The sequence below is a fragment of the Oncorhynchus clarkii genome, chromosome 31 (assembly GCF_045791955.1).
Source record: "Oncorhynchus clarkii lewisi isolate Uvic-CL-2024 chromosome 31, UVic_Ocla_1.0, whole genome shotgun sequence".
Classification (NCBI taxonomy): Eukaryota; Metazoa; Chordata; class Actinopteri; order Salmoniformes; family Salmonidae; genus Oncorhynchus; species Oncorhynchus clarkii.
The window spans coordinates 37,111,882-37,136,365 of record NC_092177.1 but is presented as its reverse complement, the minus strand read 5'-3'; the positions used below and the strand labels follow the sequence as shown (position 1 = coordinate 37,136,365).

The window sequence follows — 24,484 nt, the reverse complement described above, 5'->3', positions numbered from 1 at the left end:
GAGTCTGACGATTGCACTCCTGAGTAAACAGAAAACAAGCAGGCCACTGACAAGTCTCCTCCACTCCTCCGAGATCTCCCGCTTACTCATCCAGCCTGATTCACTCAGGGAGACGGTCATACAGGAGAGACAGATACACACATATAAGGTACACGTTCTAATCCGAATACACACGATGTCTGTACAATCTGTACAACAGTGTACAATTGAGCACAGAGAGTCTTCCTGACATGACTGTCCCTGGTGAAGAAAATGGGGAAAAGAGGATAACAGTGGTGTGTGTGTGTGTGTGTGTGTGTGTGTGTGTGTGTGTGTGTGTGTGTGTGTGTGTGTGTGTGTGTGTGTGTGTGTGTGAGCGTGCGTGCGTGCGTGTGTGTGTGTGTGTGCGTTGGTGCATGTCAATAGGTGTATTTGACAGTGCATGTCTGTTTGTCTGTTACCATATGTGTGTGTACAGATGTGTGTGGAAGGTTAAGGGTGTCAGAGGTCACCTTAATTCTCTTCTGAAAAGAATCCACAAAAGAGTCAGATATATATCTATGCTAATAGGTCCACACGCACGCACACACGCACACATACACACAAAGGGGTAGGGGGTGGGGTGAGGACTAGGAGCTGCTGTTGTTTTCTGGGACTTTGCTGCAGTCCTTGTCTCATTACTTGCATATTCTGCATTCTGCTTCAGACACCGACTCCTGTTCGAGGAAAATCCTTCTCCAGCCTGGCCCGGGATGTGTAAAATTTACCACGGGGGTGTCCGGAATTTCATACTTTGCTTCCAAAACAGCTAAGCAACCTGGGAGCCAGAGTGAGGAGCCCAAAAGATCCCACAGAGCCTAGTTTGGGAGAGAATCCACTGGCTAACTCATTGACCCTCCTTTTTGTGTCCACAGCCTCCATCTCATTTTCCACCTCTTTTGGGATGTGAAACTGGCTTCTCCTTTCTCTCATCCCGCCGGGGCCTTGGAGAAGGATGCCCAACGGCCGTCAGCGACCGTCGCAGAGTTTTGGTGGAATTCTCGCACGCACGGTCTGACCAAGATAAGGAATGCCTGGCTGGTGTGAGTAAAGTGTGCCTCCCCGGATTGAGACGGAGCGCAGGATTATGTTGGTTGTGACGGTCGCAGCAGTGCTGGTCTATTTCTCAGTGCAAAACGACGGAGCCTCAGCGGCCCCTGGGAAGGCATGTTGGCTCGGAAACCCGTCAGGTGTGGGTAATGGGAGCTGTGTGGGTGAGTTGGGTTCACATCTGTACTTTAGCAAAGTGTGCACTGGTTGGTACAGTAACATCTGTGTTCACTCTAGAACAGAGTCAAACTGGTTGTATGGACTAAGGAGCATAGTGTTACATCTATTTACTTTTTCTTTTTAGATTTTGTTAAAACATCTACGTTTAACAAATTGGACCTTAATAAAATGTAACTTGATCCTAAAGCCTTCCACTTTGACACGTGTAAACGATAACCGGTACCAGTGCATAAATGATATTGAGCTCCATTATCAAGCATTGACTTGCTGTCTAATATTCACAAATGACCAGATACATTGTATTGGTAGTACTCTCCTTTAAATTAGCCTTACATTATTTTCAGTCAGTCGCCACACCACTATACATTACAGTACATGTAACCGAAGGCATCTGACACTATTTCGTTTTTGGCTGTGGCAAGTTGGTAAATAGTGACCCTTACACAAGGGTTACCTTTATCCCTGAGGGAAAACAGTGAGTGGGAGGGTAACAGACGGACTTCTCATGCGTCACAGCGAGCTGGCTGGGCAGAGTGTGCAATCTGGGTAGGGCCGGTCCTAGCTGGCCGTGGACAGTACTGGTCTCTGGTCAGTTGGACGAGTGCCTGCCTTTAGTGGTGTCAGTGGAGGCTTAAGTCAGGGTTATCCCCTCACACCCGGAGAGGTTATCCCCTATGACCGGGTCATGCCACTCCCATCGGCATCAAGTGTAGTGGACGCAGTGGACACAGTGGAGACTTGTGGAATGCATTCTCCATGGTCAAGAGGTTACCCCCTAGACTGGGTCACTTCCATGTCAGGTGTACTAGATTATAGGGGGAAATTCCAATTTGATGTCAACATATGTCATTTGTTACACAAATATCTCCAATTTACATAAATGCATGATTTACACAAAATGACCACCATTGTTTAAGGGATTTTTAAAAAAAATCTAAAATGAAGATGGCCCCCAAGAATGGCCCTGAATGGTCTCCATTTTGTATCCTAGCAAATGACCTGTTTTTAAAGTTCACCATTGGGCATCATTGACCGCATGAACCACCACACAGACAGATGATTCATTGTTTTTCTGCCCCTGGCCTATGGAGATTCATTGTTGTCTTCATTCCTCAACACCAGTGACTGGTGTCCATGGATGCACATGATAATGATGCTTCACCCATGTGTTGACATGGGCATGTTAGACTAGATTAGCATATTGTTTTGGGTCAAGGTCAAAGGAAGAGCAATCGAACACAACACATCTAGCATTCATGTTGTTAACCTTTTCAACGTGTCGCAAGACAATGGTTGTCTCAGATGTTCTGTTTCCACTTAACAATAAGATTTTGGATTCACTCAGTTAACAGCTTTCTCTTCCAAACAGCATGAAATAATTATATTTGAGTGAAATATAACATTTTTTGGTATGTTACGTGCTACTATGATTTTAAACTTCCAATGACTGGAATGTCCAAGACAGTCCTTTCTGACATATGAGGATGTTCACCATGTGAAAGGAGAGTATGAAAGCACATGTTGCTAAGAGACGACTGTTTTATTGGGAAGCAGCCAGAGCTGCCTTGAACTCCGCCCCATTAAACACCATCAATAGGATTTTAGACAGCCACATTGATTCAACTCATTCAACAAAGGTATCGGCACAGAACAGCACACATTGAAAAGGGACTGGCAGTAAAGTTGCAAATTCTATAGCAATGGTGACTTGTGCAGCCCTGGACGTCTTTCAGTCAGGAAATTATGTGACAGTAAGGAGAAAATGGACAGCTATGGATTACAAACTGCCACACTATAGTATTGCACACTGTGCACTGTTTAGTCACCTTGAAATGTCCGAACTGCGTCTGCATGCCACTCATTTGATCTCAAGCGAATTAATGGAATGTGCATTTCGATTTTCTTCAGTTACTGTACCAATGCATATATTCTGCCTAGTTATCCGGGCCATTGAGTTTTGGCTGCATGACACAAGAAATGTGACTATTCAACTTCAGCTCCTAAAGTCTCACTAGAAATGAGGTATTTGAGGTATAACAGTAACATTATAGGCTTCCTTTGTCGTGGTATTATATTATATCACATTGATTCAGCTTCAGAACATTTTCCCAGAAACAGTTTTAGTAGCTCTGTGTATTCTCACATTGAAAGCGCTCTGGCAGCACGGCAGAGTATAACTCAGTTGGTCCCATCTAGTACCTGATTTCAAATCTTAGGTTACTTCCGGTCCATGATGTGGGTCCAGTGTGTCTGAAATCCCTAACATCACAGTCCTCCAGATTTATACAGTATTTTGGTTGTCTGATGGGACGACGACTATGATCATACACTATCTACCATCTATGATTTAGAATCTGTGTTCCTTTTGGAAAGCTCCAGAGCCCTATCTGATCTTCGGCCATGGTAAGGCTATATACCGGATGGACCTTGATGGAGGGAATCAAAAAAGGGTTGTGACCGGTGTTGGAAACTCTATCCTACTGGACTTCCACTACACAGAGGGGAGAGTTTACTGGGCCGATAAAAAGACAGGGGTCATCTACAAAGCAGCGATGGATGGAACACAGAGACAGGTGCATCCACATACTACTAGTTCACCTTAAAAAAAAATGTATCACCTTAAAAAAAAGAAACAGAATGTAATATTACGGTGTCCATATAAGGACTGAGTCGGAGTCACAAGAGTCACAGTCACCTACCTCTTGAAAAGAGTATCTCAATTAATGCCACAACACTCCGCCTCCCCATCTTTCCCCACCGCGAATAAACAACCTTTTCTTCTCTTGAACTAACGCTTGCACTTTTCTTATTCTCATTGCATTTGCCGATAGCTACTTATTGAGGAAGATTAATGTGCTTACTATGACGGTGATTTGCAGTTGTCTCTCTTAGCTACCTTAAGATGAATGCACTGTAAGTCGCTCTGGATAAGAGTGTCTGCTAAATTACTAAAATGTAAAAAGTCATGTAAAATTCTGTCCTAATATGGACACTGTGACTCTGAGGCTTTCCTAATATGGCCACCGTATCCCATGGACAAAGTATTACCTCCTATTTGTCACTGGTCAATATGCTAATATCTATTGTATCCAAGGTTGAGTCAACAACATGAATGGTTATAGATCCACAACTGTACTGCATCCTTTTCAGAAGCTGCACTCGTCTGAGAAAGGGATCTCAGGCCTTGCGGTCGACTGGGTTCACAATTTTGTCATTTGGACCAGTGGAGAAGTGGGAAGTATCAAAAGAGTGGATACAGATGGGAAAAATGAGAGGACTCTTCTAAGACATTTATCGCAGCCAATCTCCATAGCAGTTGCACCAAATGACAGGTAACGCAATACATTATCTCAACGTGTATCTCTGTATGTTTCCAAGTAACTATGAGTAAGATTAGAGCACTGGTGACAAACATCCCAATGCAGTTCCTTAGAGTTACCCACCATCTTGTTTGTGGGTTACTATAATGCTGGGCCTTTAAAGGGTTCTTGCCTCTTTTAACACGGCTGGCACATACCTGTAGGTGTAATCTGGCAGATTGCCTCTCACTTACCTCCACTCTCTGGTCAGAGAAAAAGGGAGCCATTTTGACCCTCAGAGGCGATTGCTTCATGCCAGGCAGGTATAAGTGAAGTACACCAAAACGCAGATGCATATATTTTTTGATTATCTGTATTTTTCCTATGTGAAATTCTCTCCTGTTCACTAACGTGTTCTACACTGAGTGTGCAAAACGTTAGGAACACCAGCATATTGAGTTGCTCCTACTTTTGCCTTCAGAACAGCCTCAATTCGTTGGGGCATGGACTCTGCCATACCCCATTCAAAGGCACTTCAATCATTTGTCTTGCCCATTCACCGTCTGAATGGCACAAATACACAAACCATGTCTCAAATGTCTCAAAGCTTAGAAATCCTTATTTAACCTGCATCCTGCCCTTCATTTACTGTACACGGATTGAAATGGATTTAACAAGTGACATCAATAAGGGATCATACCTTTCACTTGGATTGACCTGTTCAGTCTGTATCATGGAAAGAGCAGGTATTCCTAATGTTTTGTGCACTCAGTGTTGTGTACATTCAATCTAACCTTGTGTTAATGTGGATGGATACATTTGGTGTAATCACCAAAACCCAGAAATCGCATGTGTACTTGGTTAGGCATGTCTGGGCATGTCCTCTTACCTGATTTCAAGTCTTCAATGTGGGCCACTTCCTTATCCCTAAAACCAATATACCTTTCCTCAGATTTATATTCTGGCTGTCTGACGGAATCACACCCAGTATTCAGAGGTCGGATGTAGCGGGAGAGATGATTACTACAGTGCTGAAGATTCCGGAGAGACTGGGAGGGCTGTCGGTCGACCGGACGGACAAGAGACTGTTCTGGGTCCAGTTCAGTCTGGAGGGAGAAAGTGCCATTGGGTCGTGTGACTACAACGGGAATGTTGTCAATGTCATTGACCAGCCACTACTGTAAGCAGATGTCATTATAGCTATGTCACTCATTTTTCAGCACAGGTGACATATAACTCCAGTGGTTAAATATCACTGTTTTGACATATTCTAATGAGACCATGTTGCAAATGGGCAGCTACCTGTATTTAGCACTAGAGCAGTGTACTGTATAATTAGATATATGACTTGTAGATCGGTTTATATTATTGATAACTTCTGAGTATTCTTCCCTCCAGGTCTCAGTCTTTGGGGATGTCTGTGTTCCTGGAGCAAGTCTTCTACACTGATATGAGTTCACGGACGATACGGCAAGTCAATAAGTACTCAGGGGGTGAGGCAGAAAACATCAACCTAAAGCGAATGACACACCCCCCTACTGCTGTCAAGGTGGTACATCCTCTCAACCAGCCAATTGAAGACTCCATGCCTGTCTTTCCAGGTCAGAGTTCAGTGCATTTTAGCTGTTTCTTCAATAAGTTTGGTCCAACTCTGTTCCAAAACCTTGAACTCTGTTCTAAACTTATTCCATAACCTTTTTAATACAGTGTGTGATGGTCGTACAGGAGTGTGTGTGAATGTGTGCTCCAACCCAGCTGAGCAGGGGATCTGCCAGTGCACTAAAGGCTTTGCCCTTAGCAAACATGGGAACTACTGTGAAGGTATGGTATTCATTCATTTAGCAACAATGCTGAGTTCTTGTTATGCTTTGCTATGCTTTGATATACAATACTATGTGATGCTATGAAATTGCAATATTAGCAATTGGCAATTGTATTCATTGTTGAGTGTGGAATGGATTATTACCTACAAGGATTACTTGTAGACTAAACATTCAAAAATTGAATCCTAGATGTCAATGAGTGTGGCCTGTGGGACCACGGCTGTTCCCTGGGCTGTGAGAACATTCCAGGCTCCTACTTCTGCACCTGCCCCAAGGGTTACGCTCTGCTTCCTGATAGGAAAACCTGCCACGGTAAGAAAGCACTTCTGCAAGAAAGCAATTCTCCATCAATGTCTTTGCTGGTCCTTGACCACAAGTGGTATTGTCCTGTTGATTTGGAAAGTATGGTTATTTACTTCTTGAATTTTTCTCTTGACAATAATACAATTAATACAATAATACAAAGAGAACAGGGCTTTGTTGTACATTTGTTGACAGACAAAATGAGAGGAAAAAAAATCCAGAAAATCACATTGTAGGATCTTTAATGAATTTATTTGCAAATTATGGTGGAAAATAAGTATTTGGTCAATAACAAAAGTTTATCTCAATACTTTGTTATATACCCTTTGTTAGCAATGACAGAGGTCAGACGTCTTCACAAGGTTTTCACACACTGTTGCTGGTATTTTGGCCCATTCCTCCATGCAGATCTCCTCTAGAGCAGTGATGTTTTGGGCTGTTGCTGGGCAACACGGACTTTCAACTCCCTCCAAAGATTTTCTATGGGGTTGAGATCTGGAGGCTGGCTAGGCCACTCCAGGACCTTGAAATGCTTCTTACGAAGCCACTCCTTCGTTGCCCGGGCGGTGTGTTTGGGATCATTGTCATGCTGAAAGACCCAGCCACGTTTCATCTTCAATGCCCTTGCTGATGGAAGGTTTTCACTCAAAATCTCACGATACATGGCCCCATTCATTCTTTCCTTTACACAAATCAGTCATCCTGGTCCCTTTGCAGAAAAACAGCCCCAAAGCATGATGTTTCCACCCCCATGCTTCACAGTAGGTATGGTGTTCTTTGGATGCAACTCAGCATTCTTTGTCCTCCAAACACGACGAGTTGAGTTTTTACCAAAAAGTTATATTTTGGTTTCATCTGACCATATGACATTCTCCCAATCTTCTTCTGGGTCATCCAAATGCTCTCTAGCAAAATTCAGACAGGCCTGGACATGTACTGGCTTAAGCAGGGGGACATGTCTGGCACTGCAGGATTTGAGTCCCTGGCAGCGTAGTGTGTTACGGATGGTAGGGTTTTTTACTTTGGTCCCAGCTCTCTGCAGGTCATTCACTAGGTCCCCCCGTGTGGTTCTGGGATTTTTGCTCACCGATCATTTTGACCCCACGGGGTGAGATCTTGCGTGGAGCCCCAGATCGAGGGAGATTATCAGTGGTCTTGCATGTCTTCCATTTCCTAATAATTGCTCCCACAGTTGATTTCTTCAAACCAAGCTGCTTACCTATTGCAGATTCAGTCTTCCCAGCCTGGTGCAGGTCTACAATTTTGTTTCTAGTGTCCTTTGACAGCTCTTTGGTCTTGGCCATAGTGGAGTTTGGAGTGTGACTGTTTGAGGTTTTGAACAGGTGTCTTTTATACTGATAACAAGTTCAAACAGGTGCCATTAATACAGGTAACGAGTGGAGGACAGAGGAGCCTCTGAAAGAAGAAGTTACAGGTCTGTGAGAACCAGAAATCTTGCTTGTTTGTAGGTGACCAAATACTTATTTTCCACCATAATTTGCAAATAAATTCATTAAAAATCCTACAATGTGATTTTCTGGATTTTTTTTCCTCATTTTGTCTATCATAGTTGAAGTGTACCTATGATGAAAATTACAGGCCTCTCTCATCTTTTTAATGGGAGAACTTGCACAATTGGTGGCTGACTAAATATTTTTTTGCCCCACTGTATCAGTTACACATACAGTGCCTTGCGAAAGTATTTGGCCCCCTTGAACTTTGCGACCTTTTGCCACATTTCAGGCTTCAAACATAAAGATATAAAACTGTATTTTTTTGTGAAGAATCAACAACAAGTGGGACACAATCATGAAGTGGAACGACATTTATTGGATATTTCAAACTTTTTTAACAAATCAAAAACTGAAAGATTGGGCGTACAAAATTATTCAGCCCCTTTACTTTCAGTGCAGCAAACTCTCTCCAGAAGTTCAGTGAGGATCTCTGAATGATCCAATGTTGACCTAAATGACTAATGATGATAAATACAATCCACCTGTGTGTAATCAAGTCTCCGTATAAATGCACCTGCACTGTGAGAGTCTCAGAGGTCCGTTAAAAGCGCAGAGAGCATCATGAAGAACAAGGAACACACCAGGCAGGTCCGAGATACTGTTGTGAAGAAGTTTAAAGCCGGATTTGGATACAAAAAGATTTCCCAAGCTTTAAACATCCCAAGGAGCACTGTGCAAGCGATAATATTGAAATTGACAGAGTATCAGACCACTGCAAATCTACCAAGACCTGGCCATCCCTCTAAACTTTCAGCTCATACAAGGAGAAGACTGCTCAGAGATGCAGCCAAGAGGCCCATGATCACTCTGGATGAACTGCAGAGATCTACAGCTGAGGTGGGAGACTCTGTCCATAGGACAACAATCAATCGTATATTGCACAAATCTGGCCTTTATGGAAGAGTGGCAAGAAGAAAGCCATTTCTTAAAGATATCCATAAAAAGTGTTGTTTAAAGTTTGCCACAAGCCACCTGGGAGACACACCAAACATGTGGAAGAAGGTGCTCTGGTCAGATGAAACCAAAATTGAACTTTTTGGCAACAATTCAAAACGTTATGTTTGGCGTAAAAGCAACACAGCTGAACACACCATCCCCACTGTCAAACATGGTGGTGGCAGCATCATGGTTTGGGCCTGCTTTTCTTCAGTGGGGACAGGGAAGATGGTTAAAATTGATGGGAAGATGGATGGAGCCAAATACAGGACCATTCTGGAAGAAAACCTGATGGAGTCTGCAAAAGACCTGAGACTGGGACGGAGATTTGTCTTCCAACAAGACAATGATCCAAAACATAAAGCAAAATCTACAATGGAATGGTTCAAAAATAAACATATCCAGGTGTTAGAATGGCCAAGTCAAAGTCCAGACCTGAATCCAATCGAGAATCTGTGGAAAGAACTGAAAACTGCTGTTCACAAATGCTCTCCATCCAACCTCACTGAGCTCGAGCTGTTTTGCAAGGAGGAATGGGAAAAAATTTCAGTCTCTCGATGTGCAAAACTGATAGAGACATACCCCAAGCAACTTACAGCTGTAATCGCAGCAAAAGGTGGCGCTACAAAGTATTAACTTAAGGGGGCTGAATAATTTTGCACACCCAATTTTTCAGTTTTTGATTTGTTAAAAAAGTTTGAAATATCCAATAAATGTCGTTCCACTTCATGATTGTGTCCCACTTGTTGTTGATTCTTCACAAAAAAATACAGTTTTATATCTTTATGTTTGAAGCCTGAAATGTGGCAAAAGGTCGCAAAGTTCAAGGGGGCCGAATACTTTCGCAAGGCACTGTACATGTCAGTACATACACACAACAAGTAGATCACAAGGGGGAGAGGCGTTGTGCCACGAGGTGTTGCTTTATTTGGTTTTTGAAGCCAGGTTTGCTGTTCAATTGCGCTATATAAGATGGAAAGGAGTTCCATGCACTCAAGGCTCTGTAGAATACTATACATTTCCTTGAATTTGTTCTGGACCTGGGGACTGTGAAAGACCAATGTATGTAAGTTGACCAAACAAAAATTTAGCCAAGAGAGTTGCTGGCATGTGTAGTATTAATGTTAGCCCTCTGAATACAATGAAAGGCAAGACGTGCCGCTCTGTTCAGGACCAGCTGCAGCTTAACTTCTGTGCAGCACTTGACCATATGACTGAACAATGATTAAGATAAGATACAACTAGAGCCTGTGGACCTGCTTTGTGGAATGTGGTGTCAAAAAAGCAGAGCATCTCTTTATTACGGACAGACCTCTCCCCATCTTTACAACCATTGAATCTATGTGTTTTGACCATGACAGTTTACAATCTAAGGTAACACCAAGTAATTTAGTCTCCTCAACATGTTCAACAGCCACACCATTCATTACCAGAATCAGCTGAGGTCTAGAACTTAGGGAATGATTTGTACCAAATACAATGCTCTTAGTTTAAGAGATGTTCAGGACCAGTTAATTACTGGCCACCCATTTCAAAACAGACTGAAACTCTTTGTTAAGGGTTGATTTCATTAGCTGTGGTTGCTGATGCTTATATGGTTGAATCATCAGCATACATGGACACACATGCTTTGTTTAATGACAGTGGCAAGTCATTGGTAAAAATAGAAAAGAGTAGAGGGCCTAGAGACCTGCCCTGCAGTACACCACACAAGCTAGAAAAGCTTTCATTAAAGAAAAACGTCTGAGTAATATTAGATAGATTGCTCTGAATCCACGATATGGCAGAAGTTGAAAAGCTACAACAGATACCTTTTCTCAACAACAGGTTATGGAAACTAATATCAAAGGCTGCACTGAAATATAACAGTACAGCACGCACAATCTTTTCAGTTTACAGTTTCTTTCAACCAATCATCAGTCATTTATGTCAGTGCAGTTCATGTTCAGTGTCCTTCTCTATTAGCACTCTCAAGTTTGTCTGTTATTAATTTGCTAACTTAGAAGTAACATTGTATTTGGTCAAGCACAATTTTTTCAAACAGTTTGCGAAGAGATGGCAGCAAGCTGACAGGTCTGCTGTTAGAACCAGTAAAGGCCACTTTACCACTCTTGGGTAGCGGAATGACTTTGGTTTCCCTCCAGGCTTGAGGACAAAAACTTTCCTCTAGGCTCAGAATAAAGATATGACAGATAGGAGTGGCTATAGAGTCAGCTACAGTACCATCCTCAGTAGCTTTCCATCTAAGTTGTCAATGCCAGGAGATTTGTCATTATTGATCGATGACAATACATTTTCCACCTCTCCCACACTAACTTTATAAAATTAAAATGTGCAATACTTTTCTTTCATTATTAGTTTTTTTTCATCCTTGAGTACAATGGATCACTATTCGTTGTTGGCATTTCCTGCCTAAGTTTGCCAACTTTGCCGATAAAATAACCATTAACATAATTGGCAACATCAAATGGTTTTGTGATGAATAAGTCATCTGATTCGATGAAAGAAGGAGGTTAATTTATCTTTATGCCAATAATTTCATTTAAAGTACTCCAAAGTTTCCAGCATTCTTTATGTCATTGAGATTGGCTTCATAATACAGTTTCTTATTATTTTTGTTGAGTTTAGTCACATCATTTCTCAATTTGCAGTAGGTCAGGGAGTCAGATGTGCAGCCAGGCTTATTAGCCACGTCAGGAAGTCCAGGACTCAGTTGCACAGGGCAGGGTCGAGACCTAGGGTCTCAGGCTTAATGATGAGTTTGGAGGTTATTATTGTGTTGAATGCTGAGCTGTAGTCAATGAACAGCATTCTTACATAGGTATTCTTCTTGTCCAAATGGGATAGGGCAGTGTGATGGCGATTGCATCGTCTGTGGACCTATTGGGACAGTAAGCAAATTGAAGTGGGTCTAGGATGACAGGTAGGGTGGAGGTGAAATGATCCTTGACTAGTCTCTCAAAGCACTTCATGATGACAGAAGTGAGTGCTACGTGGCGATAGTCCTTTAGTTCAGTTACCTTAGCTTTCTTGGGAACAGGAACAATGGTGGCCCTCTTAAATCATGTGGGGACAGTAGACTGGGATAGGGATTGATTGAATATGTCCGTAAACACACCAGCCAGCTGGTCTGCGCATGCTCTGAGGATGCGGTTTGGGATGCTGTCTGGGCCGGCAGCCTTGCGAGGGTTAACACGTTTAAATGTTTTACTCATGTCGGCCACGGTGTGCAGTCTTTGTCGGTGGCACTCTATTGTCCTCAAATTGCGCAAATAGGTTGTTTATTTTGTCATGAAGCAAGATGTCGATGTCCACAACCGGACTGGTTTTCTTTTTGTAATCCGTGATTGTCTGCAGACCCTATCACATACGTCTCGTTTTTGAGCCTCCACTTTGCGACTCCACTTTGTCTCTATACTGACACTTTGCTTGTTTGATTGCCTTACACTGTTTGTATTCGGTTATATTTCCAGTCGCCTTGCCATGATTATATGCAGTGGTACGTGCTTTGCAGTGGTATGAGCAAATGCTGCCATAAATCCACGGTTTCTGGTTAGGGAAGCTTTTAATAGTCACAGTCGGTACAACATCTCCTATACACTTCCTTATGAACTCGCTCAACGAGTCAGAGTATACGTCAATGTTATTCTCTGAGTCTACCCGGAACATATCCCAGTCCATGTGACCGTAGCAATCCTGAAGTGTGTAATTGGATTGATCAGTCCAGCATTGGATACACCTAAGCATGGGTGCTTCCTGTTTACGTTTCTGCCCATAGAAGGGGAGCAACAAGATGGAGTCATGGTCAGATTTGCCAAAAGGAGGGTGGGGGAGTGCCTTGTATGCATCGCGGAAGTTAGAGTAGCAATGGTCGAGCGTGTTACTCAGTCGTGTACAGCAATTGATATTCTGATAGAATTTAGGTAGCCTTGTTCTCAAATTAGCTTCGTTAAAATCCCCAGCTACAATAAATGCAGACTCAGGATACATGGTTTCCATTTTGCATAAAGTCCAGTGAAGTTCCTTGATGTTTGTCTTGGTCTTGGTGTCCGGCTGTGATGATAACCGAGGAGAGTTCTCATGGGAGACGATACGGTCAGCATTTGGTTGTGAGGAATTCTTGGTTTGGTGAACAAAAGGACTTGAGTTCCTGTATGTTGTTACAATTACACCATGAGTCGTTAATCATGAAACATACACCATCGCCGACAGCAACTCTTGCCCAGATTTCGTCAACTTTGTTAACTAGGGACTGGACATTAGCGAGTAATATACTCGGGAGAGGTGGGTGGTGTGTGCGCATCTGAAGCCTCAATCGAAGACCGCTCCGGCACTCTCTCCTCTGGCGGCATTGTTTTGGGTCGGCCTCTGGAATCAGTTCATATGCCCTGGGAGGTGCAGACAAAGGATCCGCTTTGGGAAAGTCGTATTCCTGGTCACCATTTCACAATGGTGAAATGTATGAGTAGACCGACATAAGTCCCTTACTTTGATTGTTTCTCATTGATGACTTCACCTGAACCAATGTAATCCAGATGGATTTGAACTTTTTTAAATCATAAGTTAATAAGTGATTCCAAGCTAAATAAAGTTATGTAAGCATATTTTAAGAGATTTCAAGGCAGAAAGCTGGGGCGGCAGGTGTTGGACAACTAACCCGAAAGGTTGCAAAATCGAATCCCCGAGCTGACAAGGTCAAAAAAATCTGTTGTTCTGCCCCTGAACAAGGCAGTTAACCCACTGTTCCTAGGCTGTCATTGAAAATAAGAATTTGTTCTTACCTAACTTGCCTAGTTAAATAAAGATAAAATTAAAAATTAAAAGGGAGAAAGCTTCAATTTAGTCTCCACTTCAACATTACCAGGCAACTGTGGTACATCACACACATTCGTTGACTGTGGGCCTTGGACTTCGAAAGCACTCTCATTACACTTTCACCTTTTTGGATGGGATTAGTGCAGACATCTTAAAGGGATTTCATTAAGGTGCGTAGAGGTTAAGAGGCTTTTTTCCCACTAACCATCTGGCTTTGTCCAGTGAAAACTGTGTTGTTGCCAAAAATAGGCAAGAGAGTAAAGTTGTCATGCACGCTACTTATTTAGGCCCATAGCTACTTTGTGAGCGTTGGCCATTGACAAATCCACTCCACTGTTCTGGGCAGTCCTCTCCAACTCAATCCAATTCCGTTTTTTTCTGTTTCTGCTTCTGTGAGCTTACATTACTTTATAATGGAATGACGCCAACAAAACAAGAAGAACAAGAAACAAAATAAACAACCGTGAAGCTTAAGAGGGCTATAGTGCCACTAAGTCAACTACCCACCACGAAAGGAGGGAAAAAGGGCTACCTAAGTATGGTTCCCAATCAGAGACAACGATAGAGAGCTGTCCCTGATTGAGAACCATACCCGGCCAAAAGATAGAAACACAAAATCATAGAAAACAAAACATAGAATGCCCACCCCAAGTCACACCCTGACCAAACCAAATAGACATAAAAAGGCTCTCTAAGGTCAGGGCGTGACAGTGTGTTCTGGGAGTCGGGAAGCATGTTCAGGGAGTGAATAACCAATAAACTAAACATAATACAACGCACAGACATGAAACCGAAACAATGACGCCTGGGGAAGGAACCAAAGGGAGTGACATATATAGCGCAGGTAATCAAGGAGGTGATGGAGTCCAGGTGAGTGGGGATGGTGACAGGTGTGTGCCATAACGAGCAGCCTGGTGACCTAGGGGCCAAAGAGGGAGCACACGTGACAGCTTCAAGCTCCTGCCTCCATGCACATCAAATTATAGGCCTACATTTGAGATCTACCTTGGATTTAAATGTTGTTACTATTAGTGTTATATTAGGTGGTGTTAGGAGCATTACGGGATTTTTGGTTTTCATCACTGGTGTAAAGTACTTAAGTAAAAACACTTTAAAGTACTACTTAAGTAGTTGTTTTAAGTATCTGTACTTTACTTTACTATTTATATTTTTGACTACTTTTACTTCACTTAGGAAAATAATATACTTTTTACTACATACATTTTCCCTGACACCCAAAAGCACTCGTTACATTTTCAATGCTTAGCAGGACAGGAAAGTGGTCCAATTCACTCACTTATCAAGAGAACATCTCTGGTCATCTCTACTGCCTCTGATATGGAGGACTCAATAAACACACATGCTTTGCTTGTAAATGATGTCTGCGTGTTGTAGTGTGCTCCAGGCTATCTGTAAATAAAAAAAAACAAGAAAATTGTGCCAATTTGAAATGATTTATACTTTTTCTTTTGATGCCTAAGTATATTTAAAACCAAATACTTTTAGACTTTTACTCAAGTAGTATTTTTCTGGGTGACATTCACTTTTAGTCTTTACTTTTACTCAAGTATGACAATTGGGTACTTTTTCCACCACTGGTTTTCATCGCTCGCAACCTTTCGTGCATGGCCCTTAATCATTTGTGATTGTTGGTTCTGTAGTGTGTTCACTGATGTTGTAGCATGAGAGGGAGGATATTAGTGCCTGAGCATTGGATGTGGCCCGAGGTTTAAGTTCAACGCACAACGTGCAATGCTTTGCAAGTGACACAATTGATAAGGTCAGCTTAGACAAAGAAAATTGAAATCAGTCAAAGTAACAGGACATCTGATTCTGGAATAACATGTTTGTTGGATTATTACCACTTAAACTGAGATAGAGCTGCTTTGCAACATTATATTATCATGAATTTCGAATAAAGTCATCTGTATGTCCGCCAAGCTGCAATACAGCACTGCGTTCTTTATATCTTTGCTAATTATCTGCCCTTGCATCAACAGAGACCTCACCATGTCTGGCCAATATGACCCAGTGCCATAATGGATGTCTTGCTACTGTTGAGGGGACCATCTGTGTGTGTCCAAAGGGGTCCCTACTACAGCCGGATGGACAGACCTGCAGAGGTACTATTACACTAAATGTTTTCCTAAAGCCACTGGAGATGTGTTACAGAGTGGAGTTTTTATCAGTGTTACAGAGTGGAGGTGTTATCAGTGTTACGGAGTGGAGGTTCGATCAGTGTTACAGAGTGGAGATTTTATCAGTGTTATGGAGTGGTGGTTCTATCAGTGTTTCGGACTGGTTTAATCAGTGATACGGAGTGGTTTCATCAGTGTAAGGGAGAGGAGGTTTCATCAGTGTTACAGAGGTGAGATTTTATCAGTGTTACAGAGTGGAGGTTTTATCAGTGATACAGAGTGGCGGTTTTATCAGTGTTAAGGAGTGGAGGTTTTATCAGTGTTACAGAGTGGAGGTTTTATCAGTGATACGGAGTGGTTTTATCAGTATTACGGAGTGGAGGTTTTATCAGTGTTACAGAGTGGAGATTTTATCAATGTTACAGAGTTGAGGTTTTATCAGTGTTACAAGGGGGCGGTTTTATTGCTCAGTGTTACTGAGTGGAGTCTGTGTCACTGAATCTCTCCCTTTTGTGTGTGTGTGTGTGTGTGTGTGTGTGTGTGTGTGTGTGTGTGTGTGTGTGTGTGTGTGTGTGTGTGCGCGCATGCGCGTGTGTGGTTCACCCAGGCTGCACCTCTTCCGACCGAGGGGGCTGTAGTCAGCAATGTTCCCCCATCACTCCTGGTAGGTGGGAGTGTGACTGTCTGCCTGGGTACAAGCTCCACCAAGACGGTAAACGCTGCACAGCCACTGGTGAGTCCTCACTGATACACACTCACACACACCACATATGCTGCCACGCATACAAGTACATGTAAACACACACAATAAATAAACACACAGGCACACACACATTCACATGCAAAAATAGGTTTGTTTGCCCTCTTGTTTTTTATTTGTCATCACTTCATTTCATTATATTCCAGGACCCCCACCTTATCTGCTGTTTGCCAACATAGTAAACATCAGACGTGTTAATCTGGATGGGACTGGTGACCAAAGCCTTGTGGAGGAGCCGAGCGGAACAGTAATAGCTCTGGACTATGATCCCGTACAAAACAAAGTAAGGAAGTGATCTACAGTGAGGTCAGTTTTACTACTTCAAAACTGCAGCGCAAAATCACTCGACTGTTCTGAATTTACTATGGAGCACTTTGGGTAAGCTGTATTCAGATCTGTTGCCACCTATTGGTCATTGCTGGTTACTGCATGACTCTCAATGATGAGTTAGTGAAACTGTTTGGTCCATGTCAGGCAATGATGCTTATGAGGCGTATTGATTAAAAATAATAAAAGGTGTGTGTTTTCCTAGGTGTACTTCGCCAGTACAGTACTGAAGCAGATTGAGCGTGCTGATTTGGACGGCGGGTCCAGGGAGGTTTTGCTCACTGAGGAGTTGGACTCACCAGAGGGCCTGGCTGTGGACTGGGTCAACCGCAAGCTCTACTGGACTGACCGAGGGTGGGTGGTGTACCCCAGGGTTCAGAACTGGGGCCAATGCTATTGTCAGAACCTCATTTAAATTTAGCACACACACAACTACATTGACATTGACATTCAGACTGGACGATTCGAAGTTCAAGCAATGAATTATATCATGCATGGTTTGTTTCTATTCTATTCATTCTCCTCAAATTATATCTACTCTTTTTTAATGTATATTTTAGCTTAGGCCTTGGACGTTACTTTTGAATTCTGTGTTTCAGCCTCTCAACTATTGACCGCAGCACCTTGGATGGCTTCGACAGAGAGACCATTATTAGCAAAGGCATACAGAAACCAAGGGGAATTGCAGTTCATCCTTTAGCCAAGTACGGTATTTTAAATAAAAAAATGTATCAGAATTTTTCTACACATTGTCTTCTGCCTTTTAATTGCAGATGGGTGAGTTATCATTTCTGTTCTGTTTCTTGAGGAAGTTGTTCTGGACCGATATGGGAACCAGGCCTGTGTTGGAGAGTGCGTCTTTGGAAGGAAGTGATCGTGTGGTCATCGCAAGCGCCGACTTGGTGTCTCCTAGTGGTCTGACCATTGACTTCACTGAAGACAGGCTGTACTGGTGTGACAGCAAGAGAGGCGTACTGGAGATGGCATCCCTGGATGGCTCCAACCGACAAGTCTTGACAGAGAACGAAGTAGGTGAGGCTTCTGTGGAACACACACACAGTCAAAAGGTTATAGCATATATTAACTAAATATGATACATGTTCTTTTTGTAATTCCATTATCTCTTCTGATTGGTCCAGGTCAACCTTTTGACCTGGCAGTGTTTGAGGACAGGTTGTGGATCACGGACAGGGAGCAGCAGCTGCTCCTGAGCATTGACAAATGGACGGGGATGGACCCAGAGCGTCTCCATGGCAACATGGTCCAACCAGCATCCATAGTTGTGGTTCACCCCCTCGCCAAGCCAGGTAGCAAGAAGAGTGAGAGAGACTCCATAAAATTATTGTTAAAAACCTATGTTTGCTTTATTGCAGTCTTTTACCAAATGTGTTTAATTGTCATCCTCAGGAGCAAATGTTTGTCTCTATCGAAATGGGGGCTGTGCTCAGGTGTGCGAGAGCAGGCTAGGATTCGCCCACTGCTCCTGTCACTCACACATTGCCCAATCAGCTGATGGCAAAGGCTGCTTGCCATCCTACAGATCAACAGGTGATATGAACCCCAGTTGACACCTTTCATAAAGATTCAGGTCGAGTTTGATTTAAAAAGATACCACTTTGGTTTGCTCATCATTTTTCCTACAGATTCTGGAGATGGTGAGTCTGCAGACCCGATCTCTCTGAAAAACAAAACTTTGAACGATGAGAGCATGCCTCTCCCTGTTCCTGGTCTCTCTACTGACGGGGAGGAGGCAGAGGACAACATGGACGAAGGGAGTGAGCCCACACTCTTCATTGAGAAGATGGTGTCAGGTAAAAGCCACACTGCTATAACAACAATACTGTAGATTTCATAGTAGCACAAAATGGCTGCCACCCTGATTTTGTCTACATACACAGTTTATATAGTGAAATTGGTCTTTTGAAACATTTTCGGCAACATCCTTGCCCTTCCAGACCAGGATGACTGTTTCTCTCTCCGCTGTGATGTGAATGCACAATGTCTACTGGATGGAGGCAACCCCACCTGCCACTGCATGGAAGGTTTCACTGGGGATGGAGAGCTGTGTGTGGGTGAGTGCGTGTGTGCATGTGTACCTTTTGATTTCCAATTCAATTCCTGTTTAGGAGAATTGGGCGGCAGGTAGCCTTTAAGAGCATTCAGCAAGTCGTTAGTTTGAATCCCCGAGCTGACGAGGTGAAAAATCTGTCGATGTGCCCTTGAGCAAGGCACTTAACCCTAATTACTCCTGTAAGTTGCTCTGGATATGAGGATCTGCTAAAGGGACTTAAATGTCATTCCTGAACTCAGAAAGGGAATTAGGTGTGTTTCTTGATGTGTAATGTTGTGTTTCTAGACCTTGATGAGTGCATGTTGGGGATGGCCCTGTGTAGTATCCAGAGCTCAGTGTGTGTCAACACTGCTGGTGGATATTACTGCCAGTGTCGCCCTGGCTTCAGTGGAGAGGAGCACCACTGTACCGGTGAACACTCACTCATGAACTTTGATGATTAACAAATACATTTTCTTCATTTCTTTTTCATATAATTCACATTTTCACAATCGTTCTCATGTTTATTTTCCCCCCATTTAGATTTTGACGAGTGTAAAATGGGAACACACAAATGTGATGAGCAAGCGGAATGCATCAACACTATAGGGAAGTACCGCTGCAAGTGTCAAGCTGGCTACAGTGGTAATGGACACACATGCCAAGGTGCAGTTCTACACACAGTATCATAACAAACATTACTACTGCAACAATCTCTATAAAGACAATTATGCTCAACTTCTCCTTAATTTTTTTACGAGACCCCTTTGTTTCACCTACTTTTTTCTTTGTGTCTCCTCCCTCTCTTTCTTTCTCTCTCTCTCTCTCTCTCTCTCTCGCTCTCTTTCTCTCTCTCTCTCTTTCTCTCTCTCTCTCTTTCTCTCTCTCTCCCTCTCCCTCTCTCTCTCTTTCCACCCTCCTCCCCTCTGCATGTTTGCAGAGTTGTCAACTACGTCCTCGTGGGTGACCACCAGTAGGCCTATGGACGTCACCAGCCAATGGCTGAACACTAACACAGTGGAGAGCTGCCCCTCATCTCATGACACTTACTGTCTCTACGAGGGAGTCTGCTTTTACTTCCCAGAGATGGAGTCCTATGCCTGCAAGCAAGTACCCCTATTTCCCTCCTTGTACATTGGTCAACACCGTTATTTGCTGACTTGTCGTTATTTGCTGACTTATTTTGACTTATTTGCTGACTTATTACTCTTATCCAATCCTTTCAGATACAGTGGCTGGGAGTTCAGGGTTAATAATGTTTTTTTTTTTTATAGGGATTTTCACTCTAGTAAGTCAGTCTTGATAACGGCAGTAGGTGGCACTGTTGTTTCATATATACAGCTTTTCTTTACCTTTGGTAACAAAGTGAGATAAAGGATTGCATCAGCAGTGGGATAAAGGCTATAGAACAAACAGTAAGATGTAGGATTCTAAAGTTTGCCTCTGCATCGGTCTGCAAAATATACAGAAATGTTCTCAATAAGCATTCGGTCGACTTTTCTCATAAATCAGCCAACACCAGTTTTGAGTTTGTTGTTTTTTCCGAATTTGTGTTGTGTCATACTGTATGTGTGTGTTATATTAACAGTGAGTATTGTGTGTGGTGTTCCCAGCTGTATCTCGGGCTACATGGGAGAGCGCTGTCAGTTCAGTGATCTGGAGTGGTGGGAGCTGCAGCAGGCCGAACAAGAGAAGAGAAGGAACGTGGCCATCGCCCTGGGCATGGTGGTCCTCATCACCCTGCTCTCCATTGCTGCCTGCGTCACCTACTGCTACGGGTGAGAGAGAGAATTGGGGAGGTGGGGGGACTGGGATTGTTGGTTGGGTGGGTCTTATACCACAGTAACCCTCAGTGTAATAAATAATGTACTTAACCTGTAACAGGCTGCTGTAGTCCTTACCATGTTTGGTCAAAAACAGATGTAGCTGTGGTACGCAGTACACACAGTGTTACAGCCTGTACTTATATATTAAGTTCAAGATAATTACATAAGCTATTCCCTTTTGAAACCATAGATAAAGTGTATTAAATACCCCAGACACAAATAGGCTTTGTTCAATTTTGCTCAAAATGAATGGTCCAAATTGTTATCAGACTGGGGCCATTTGCTGTGTGTTCACTGTGTATGTGATGTTGGTGTGTGTGTCCATGTAAACGTGATGCGTAAAATTGTATACTAGGCAGAGGCATCGGGAGCATAGGCCCAACAGATTAAAGACGTGGGCCCTCCGTGGGGCTAACACCATGACAAGTATGCAATCCCCTTTCAGAAACATAAAGAGGTGTCTATCAAACGCAGAGTGGCGTGGTCCGTGTAATATAGGTGACGGCACAACAGCAGGGGAGAAAATACAAAGTGAGCTAATCACATAGAACAAATGGCGGCGTGCGGACCCGCATTTTGCTGAGGTGCCATGAGCATACATAAACTCTATATTCCCGTCCTTTTGATTCCACACGCACACACACCCTCCCTTAACTGAGTTAAGTGGCTGATTCTCTTGACGGATGTTTTGGTGGCTTAGAGAGAAACACAACGGTGTCTCTGCGGCTCTTTTGACTCACAAAGCAGGGCCTTTTACTCTTCCCTATGTCTCTTCCTTTGGCTTCCTGTTGAAAGAGGCATGCTTTCAATTACATGCTTGGTTTAGCTTGTTCTACAGCAATTGCACATCAAAATAGGTCATTTCTCTGCCCCAAGATGGACCCACTGAGCTATATCCCGGTTCAAACGCTACACTGGTGACAATAGGCAATAGCTCTTTCCCAAAATTGTCTTTCGCACTTGGCTGCAGGTGCAGATGTACCTTTGTGCAGTTTAGTTTTTGTAGCTGATGCACCCAACACTCTTGAGCGTGCGGGGACACATGATGCACACTCACACTCTCTCGCCCTCTCTTGCTCGCTCTCTCTCTCTCTTTCTGCTGAAAACATAGTTACACACACACACACACACACACACACACACACACACACACACACACACACACACACACACACACACACACACACACACTTCTCCAGGTGAAAAGACAGGACACAGAGATCAAACATACACCACTGTAATAAAGTTATAGAGCCACTTACTCTATACGACTACAGTGGACTGTAAAATTGATGTTTCGCCATCCTTTCCTTCATGGCTCTTTGCATGTGATATTATCTAGAGGCATGCTGTAGGCCATGGGGACATGCTTTACTGTGGAACTGATACGGCCTGTCAAAATGATTACCACCAGTCAGGACTCCCAGGTCACCATTTACATAGATATGAGCATCCGCATTTACTTGTCGGTATTGACACAGCTTACTCTCTATCAGTGTATTCTATATCCGGGGGTGACACTGGAATTGGAGTTGTCATGTGTAATGCACTGAAGACAACATAACCCCTATTCCCTCTAGATCTGTGAATGAGATACCCTATGGTTCCCATTATATTATATGAAGGGATGTGTCTTTTGTCGTGCAATGCTTGCTAACAACGGCTCACGGTTGCTAACGACAGCCTGTATAAATGCATGTACACTTTAATAATGCATTATGGACAGATGCTTTGCATGTTACTGTGTTGTCCACTGGAATGATTTGACACATATAAGTGAAATTTTTACAGGTTAGCAGACACTCTTATCCAGAGCGACTTAAGTAGTGAGGGCATCCATTTTCATACTCGTCCCCAGTGGGAATCATACCCACAGCTCTGGCATTGCAAGTGCCATGCTCTACGAAGTGAGCCACACAAGACTATATGTTGACATATGACACAATGATACGCCATGTGATTGCAGGTCCAGGAGATTCGTTCGGAAACACCCCTCGGTGGATGACATGAGCGACACAAGCACCAGTGATGACAACATGTCAGAGACCACCGTCCCCAAGACGCCACGGGTAAGTCTGAACCCAGTTAATGGTGACTTCCGTACAGAAAAACAATGACCACTCACAAAAGGCCTTGTGGGTCACATGCAGAGAATATTGTTTGAGCGGTGTCCCACAACTACTAGTAGGCTACTGTATGTTACCTTACTGTGTTCTCCAACTGTTATCCCTTCTGTTTAAGTTCTATGTTGTTTTGGAACACGGTGGCGATGGAAAGGTCATTCACGTCATGGGCTGTCCAAGAAGAGCTGTTTGTCCCTCTTGCTCCTCCGAAACAGGTGCCATCACACATGCTTGTTTTAATGAATCCCAATCAAATAAAACATGTAATTTATAGGTTATTAGTATGTAGTTATGGCTTTACTATGTCATTCCATTGTAAGTACCTTCCAATATCTGTATGGTGAAATAAAGCACAACCACATTGTATTATTGGACCCTGGATTGAGGCGAGTTTGCTTTGATTGGACAGGTGAAAGCTTTGTGTCAGAGGAGGCAGTGGCTATTCCCAAACTCAACAAAGGGTATGAGTGCTCTTTTGGATTGGCTACCATGGAGACCAACAAGACGGGCGCCAACCACCTCAAGTCCATCGACAACCTCATCTTCCTGGATGACCCTCAGCCTGCCTCTGTCGTCCCTCAGCTCACCTGAGGCCATGCCCACTCATATACCCTTATGAAATGAACCCACCCCCAAATGAGAAACCAAAAACACACACTGGGACCTGGAGATTGCTAGCCTGGAATCCACACTGAATATCGTCCTAGTAGATGGTCCAACTGCCCATCTATTGGAGCTTCTCCAGACTGAGTTCAGGAAACAATAGTGAAACAAAGTGATATTCAGTGTCGATTCCAGGCTAGGAGAACCCATAGGTTGCTTTAGACGCTGTCTTTCCTTGATGTTTATAACCCTGTTTTCTCTAGGGAGTGGGTGTATTGCCGGCTGCTCTGGATGCCTCTTCCAGATAGCTAAACAACAGCACCTTCTGTGCATGTGAGACACTCGCAGAACACCTACACGCGCAGAAAGTTTGGCTGCCCAGTGGTGGAAGGCTATTTCATTGATGCGCTGTCTATCGAATCATGCAGTATTGCATGATCACTGAGAAGCGAAATAACAGCTGTATCTTATTTATGGTTAAAATGCCGTTGCTTTGCCCCAATGCACTGTGAAGACAGGTCTAAGCTACATGGTACATGTTATGTTGTCATGCAGGCTAAATGCGTTTGGTTTCACCCCACATTTAGGATAAGAATATTGTCTGTGTCCTCCTTATGTTTATGGAACTGCAAAATGCTTAGTTAGAACAGACAGAGAATTTTGTAGGCACACATGGATCACGTCAACACATTTGTGTGTGTGTGTGTGGAGAGGGGGGG

At 43.3% G+C, this 24,484-nt stretch overlaps 1 protein-coding gene across 1 annotated transcript; it reads left to right on the top strand.

The window, feature by feature from the left end:
• The first annotated feature begins 1,105 nt into the window (after positions 1 to 1,105).
• Positions 1,106 to 24,019, top strand: LOC139390984 (pro-epidermal growth factor-like). Its single transcript, XM_071138427.1, has 24 exons — positions 1,106 to 1,232; positions 3,622 to 3,821; positions 4,399 to 4,580; positions 5,500 to 5,727; positions 5,946 to 6,148; positions 6,255 to 6,368; positions 6,560 to 6,682; positions 15,939 to 16,061; positions 16,684 to 16,809; positions 16,983 to 17,119; positions 17,369 to 17,517; positions 17,763 to 17,867; positions 17,972 to 18,195; positions 18,303 to 18,470; positions 18,571 to 18,711; positions 18,807 to 18,974; positions 19,119 to 19,235; positions 19,520 to 19,645; positions 19,757 to 19,879; positions 20,154 to 20,319; positions 20,827 to 20,991; positions 23,006 to 23,108; positions 23,281 to 23,377; positions 23,572 to 24,019. Exons 1-24 carry the CDS (start codon positions 1,106 to 1,108, stop codon positions 23,751 to 23,753), a joined length of 3,597 nt encoding a protein of 1,198 aa, XP_070994528.1. The 3' UTR covers positions 23,754 to 24,019.
• Positions 24,020 to 24,484: the final 465 nt, after the last annotated feature.

Excerpts from the sequence above, each read along its gene's own strand:
- LOC139390984 (XM_071138427.1), top strand. The coding sequence starts at position 1,106 with ATGTTGGTTGTGACGGTCGCAGCAGTGCTGGTCTATTTCTCAGTGCAA. Across the intron at positions 5,728-5,945 it reads GTCATTGACCAGCCACTACT|GTCTCAGTCTTTGGGGATGT; the intron begins GTAAGCAGATGT and ends TCTTCCCTCCAG. Across the intron at positions 18,712-18,806 it reads GCCATCCTACAGATCAACAG|ATTCTGGAGATGGTGAGTCT; the intron begins GTGATATGAACC and ends TTTTTCCTACAG.